This window comes from Trypanosoma cruzi, genomic scaffold, assembly GCF_000209065.1.
Source record: "Trypanosoma cruzi strain CL Brener 1047053516667 genomic scaffold, whole genome shotgun sequence".
Lineage (NCBI taxonomy): Eukaryota > Euglenozoa > Kinetoplastea > Trypanosomatida > Trypanosomatidae > Trypanosoma > Trypanosoma cruzi.
The window spans coordinates 76,251-81,315 of NW_001849478.1; the positions used below are offsets into that span (position 1 = coordinate 76,251).

At 54.2% G+C, this 5,065-nt stretch overlaps 2 protein-coding genes and 1 pseudogene across 2 annotated transcripts, besides 4 other annotated features; all 3 read left to right on the top strand.

The window, feature by feature from the left end:
• Positions 1–1,772: a sequence feature (areas merged during assembly that could not be assigned to a particular haplotype. This can correspond to areas where the two haplotypes were merged or to regions with more than two copies in the genome that were merged during assembly.).
• Tc00.1047053504015.30 (surface protease GP63, putative) lies at positions 105–2,486 on the top strand (the record flags this gene model as incomplete). Its single annotated transcript, XM_798903.1, has 1 exon — positions 105–2,486. The coding sequence occupies one exon, from the start codon at positions 105–107 to the stop codon at positions 2,484–2,486; it is 2,382 nt and encodes a 793-aa protein (XP_803996.1).
• Positions 1,773–5,065: a sequence feature (heterozygous, Esmeraldo-like haplotype).
• Positions 2,614–2,652: a sequence feature (A-rich).
• Positions 3,584–4,171, top strand: Tc00.1047053504015.21 (annotated as a pseudogene).
• Tc00.1047053504015.11 (mucin-associated surface protein (MASP), putative) lies at positions 4,367–5,065 on the top strand (the record flags this gene model as incomplete). Its single annotated transcript, XM_798904.1, has 1 exon — positions 4,367–5,065. A coding segment is annotated over one exon (699 nt), but the record flags the coding sequence as incomplete, so codon positions are not given.
• Positions 4,649–4,719: a sequence feature (CT-rich).

A 5,065-nucleotide genomic window follows, 5' to 3' on the forward strand; every position in this document is an offset into this window, starting at 1 on the left:
GCGCATTGGGCGGATGTTAAGTGGCCGGTCACACAATTGTTGCCACGCCGCGAGGAGAGCAGACGAAACACTCCGCTTGTAGGGAGCGTTGCGGCCTATAAGGAATGCGTGCGACGGCGATGGACGCTCAGTCAACGACGGATAGAAGGTTTGTCCCTTTGATGGGTTTGGTGCGCAAGCGGTGTGCATGGCTGTCTCTGTGGTGTCCTGTTACTCCGCTGCATGTGCCGCATTTTGACGCATTACTGGCACTAAACCACTTCCTTTTTCTTCTCCCTCTTTGTTCTTTCTATCTCTTCCCCCACAGCCAGGCTGCACTGCTGCTACTCACACGAATAAAAGATATGCATATTCCTCAGGCCATGCGCCAGCCACGCCATGCCACGCCGCCACTCCCATTGTTGGTTTTGCTGCTGATGTACTGCGCCACTGCGTTTATTGCCGCTGCACCCGCCACACAATACCGCTGTGGATTTGACGAGATGATGAGGAGCGGCCCGCTTTCGACTGTGGTTGTGCGCGAGGTGCCGCGCAAGGGACAGGGCGCGATGCAGGCGTACACCGTCGCCACACAGGATGACAACAGTGGCTGGGAGCCGATCCGCATCGGGGTGTTCACGGATGGACTGAAGAGCACGAGAGGGAAGAAGACGTACTGCGAAAAGGTTGGAGATGAGTGCGACAGCCTCTTGGGGGAGCGGATAACTTGTACAGAAGAACGTGTCTTGACGGAAGAAAAGAAGAAATTGTACACTGAGAAGATTCTTCCCGGTGCTGTCAAACTGCACGCTGAGCGACTACTTGTGAAACCCACTGGAAGGAACATAACCGTGCCGAGTAATTTGAATGAAGCGTGCAAACACTTTAAGGCTCCTACTGAGCACATGAAATACGGTGTGGCTGCTGACTTTGTCATCTACGCTTTTGCCGGGCCATCAGGCACGAATAGCAGGGATGTGTGGGCGGCAACGTGTAACAAATGGGAAGATCTTCGCCCCTCCATTGGCGCCATCAACTTTGATCCAAAGTACATGACTGACACGGCGTGGAGCGTTCGCGTTGCCGCACACGAAATTGCGCACGCACTTGGGTTTAGTAAAGAGAGTATGGAGGAAAAGAGCATATTGAAGAAATCAGCTAACATTGTGCGTGGAAAGGGCCGCAAGATGGTGGCAGGGAATCACGTTCAGGCGAAGGCGAAAGCGCACTTTGGTTGTAACTCTCTCGAGGGGATGGAGCTGGAGGACGAAGGTGGCACTCGGGAAAAGGCGATCCCTCACTGGAAGGAGCGCCACGCGCGGGACGAGCTGATGGCTCCCACAGTCGGTGCCGGCTACTACACGGCGCTGACGATGGCGGTGTTTGCGGATATGGGATACTACAGCGTGAACTGGAGCATGGCGGAGCCGATGAGCTGGGGCAACGGCAGTAGCTGCGACTTCCTGGAGAAGAAGTGCAATGCAACCGAGAATCTTGCCGGCAAGTATCCCCACATGTTCTGCAATGACTCCGACAAAGAGACGCTTCGCTGCTCCTCCGACCGCCGTTACGTCGGGACGTGCACCGCAACCATCGTTGAAGAAAGGGGGAGTCTGGCGGAAAAGGACCTTTGCCCTGTTGTTTCTTCGTACTTTCGCGACGCGTCTGGGATAAAGTACAATACGTGCTCGGACAAGGGTGTGACTTCTCTCCCTGGGTCGCTGACTGGCGGTGACTCGTGGTGCCTGGATGCGGAATTACAGTCGAAAAATGATGGCGGTAAACATAAAAACGTCAAGGGAGTGTGCGCGCAGGTGTCGTGTGCAGAGGGCACAGTGAAGGTGAAGTACCTCGGCAGCACCGATGATTGGCATGAATGCCCTGAGGGCACTGAAATCCCAGTGACGTTGGAAGATTTTCAGCAAGACGGAAAGATCAAGTGCCCGAAGTACGTTGAGGTCTGCACCATTGCCGCCAACGGCAGCAGTCTTGTAATTCCGAGTGTGTTGGAGGATGACAAAGAAGAGCAAGAGGAGCAAGTAGAAGAGTCTGTGGCTGCTCCGGCGTTGCCTCCTGCAGAAGAAACTCATGCAGAAGCGTCTTCCCCAGGCCAACCTCACACAGAAATGCCTTCTCCACGGGTGCAAGCGGCATTGCAGCAGCCTCGAGAGGAAATTAAAGCACAAGCGTCCACTGCAGAGGAACCCCACGAAGAGGAACCACGTGCAGCAGCGTCCACCGCAGAAGAATCTCATGCAGAAGCGTCCATTGCAGGCAAAACTTCTGAAGCTCCAGTGGCTCAAGCGACCTTGCAGCAGCCTCAACAAGAAAGTAATGCAGGGCAAAATGCAACGGTGGTGGAATCTGCCAACACTGAGCACTTTACCGTGGATTCGAACTCCCATGCAGTTGGAGAAACAACGGGTGATGCTGGCACTGTGCGTGAGAGCGTACTGCCGCCATCGCTGCTGCTTCTGTTTGGACTGTGGGGGTTTGCGGCTCTGTGAGGAGTGACTGGCTGCTGCATGAAAACAATTGCGACCTCCGCTGCAAAAATTCACTTCAAAGAACTAAATTATTTTCTAAACTAAATTTCTTTTTTTTCGCTGTTCGTAATTTATAATTCTTGAAGCCTTCTTTGTTTTTTTTTTTTTTTTATGCTTTTTTATTTTTAAAAAATATCATCTTTTTTTATCTCTCACTCCCCTCATCCCTCTTTTTTTTTTTGCTTTTGGGGCAATCACTATGGACGTTTTTTTCTTTTCTACTCTTCCCTCTTTAATTGTTTGTTGCTGCACTCTTCCTGTGAGGGGTGCCGTGTGTTTCCGCCCAACTGCTCCACTCGCACACCACCGACACGCTCATGACGACGGCCCTGTGCGCCTCGCCTGCTGCACGCATGAGGAGGGGCCGCGACGAACGGCGCGCTGAGGGAGCCGTGACGTGTGGGCGTGCGGCGAGGGCCTGTGGGGCGGAGCACACATTTCTTCCCTCTTGTTTTGTTTTCTTGCGGCCAGGGCGGGCAGACACCCGCAGCGCCACACACACAGCCACGCCCTGCCGCCGTGTTTTTTTTTGTTTTGTTTTTTTGTGGATGGTGTGTGCTGCCACCGTGCGTGGTTGTTGAGGTCTGGCCGTACCGCATGTATCGCTGCCGTCCAGCTGTGCCTCTTGCTGTGCTGATGTGTTTCCTTTTCTTTTTTCTCAGCACACACACACACAAGCATTTGCACAGTGCTCTGCAGGAATGCTCTTGGCGACGGCGGGGCGTCGAATTGCGTATCCCGTGCTGAAATGGCGAGGTCGCCGCGCGTCTGCCTACGGTGGGATCACGGGGCCGTTGTATGGATGCGTGTGGGACGCCTCCTTTTCATTTGGTTGGATGCCGGCTGGGGCGGCTGCACGATGCCCGCCATGCGTGAAGGCGCTGCCTGCTCTTGGGGTCATTCTTCTCTCCCCTATGTATTTACTCTGCCGGGTGCGTGCGTTGCTCTTTGTGTGCTGACGCGTGGCGGACGGTGCCACGATGGCCTCCTCTTATGATGACAGTCGCTGTGCTCTCGGCACACATCCACACACACTTTATTTTCTCTCTGTGTGGGAGTGAATAAGTCGGGAGCGTGGTCTACGGCAGCGGTTTTTGTGCAGCGGAGGAGGAGGAAGACAGGGCGCCGAGGGAGGAGACGAAGCCGCCGGAAGAGCCGCCACCGAGCCTCTTGTTGCTGGAAGCGTTGGGGTGCGAGTACAGCCACACGGACACCCGCACGGTTGCTGCGCCGTACTTCTTCCGGCACTGCGACGCCGCCGGCTACACGACGTTGTGTTGCCGCTACAAGCAGAATTAGGACGACAGGCTGCAGCGCATGACGGCCAACCTGATCCGCGTGTGGTTGCAGCGCATGGAGCATGTGCGCCAGTACGCGTTGTGCGTTGCGCTCATGATTGTGGAGGAGAGGCGGCACGACGTTGTGGTGCTGTGTGTGTTGCACGGCCGTGGCATGCCGGCGATTGTGAGGGACGTGGAGGACACGGAGCTGTTTGACTGAGGGAGGTGGTGGTGGCGTACGTTGCGGCGCAGCGGAAGCGCATGACGGACTGCGTGTGCTGGAGGGGCTCGTGTTGAAGTGAGCGTGGCGTGCCTGTGAGGGCCTGAGGAGAGGGAATAACAGCAACAGTGACTGTGGGAGTGTGAGGAACGGTGCACGGCGAGGAGCGCTCCTCTCCTATTATTATTGTTGTTAACCGCGCCCACCTCATTGTTGTGGTGGTGCGTGACTCTCATTGCTGGATGGGACGGTGCGTGGCTGTGTGACTTGTCTCTCTCCTTTGACTCTGCGTTGACGTGTTGTTAGTTTGTAGTGAAGGCTGCACGCAAGTGACAGGAGTGATGGCGATGATGGCTGGCCGTGTGCTGCTGGTGTGTGCCCTCTGCGTGCTGTGGTGCGGTGCCGCTGCGGTCATGTGCGATGGTGGCGCCGAAATGCAAGGTGTAGAAGGATCCGGGGGTTCACAGCATGTATCTGGAGATCCAGACGGTAGAGGAGGTCAAGGGGAAACAGAAGTTCCATTCCCGCCAGAGTCCGACACCGTAATTAAATCGTTGGGTGTAGGAGATGGAAGGGATCCTAAGCAGCTGAATGGAGTTGTCGTAACACCACCAACAAACCCTGACAGAAAGGAGGAAGAAAGAGAAAAAGAAAAAAGTAAAGAAGAAAAAGTGGTTGCAGAACAAACAGAAAATACTGTAATTCCAAAGGAAGATGAAAAGATATCACAATTAAAATCGATGTCAGAAGATGAAGGAGAAACGGCTCCGCTAGCAGCTGAAGAAACTCCACCAGCATCAACAGGTGTAACGTCAACAGCACAAAATGGAAACTCACCAGAAGATTTAACTGCGATACCAGGAAAAGAAAGAGTCCTTCCTGAGGATCATTCCGACCAGCCACAAGGAGGCAAAAATCCAGCAGACGGATTGGCAGCAAAAATGTCAAGGGAAAAAGGGGAAGCTCCAGAAGCACCCCCATCGCCACTTGCAAAAAATGAAAAACACGAAGTAGATTTAAAGGCAACAACAAATAATGAA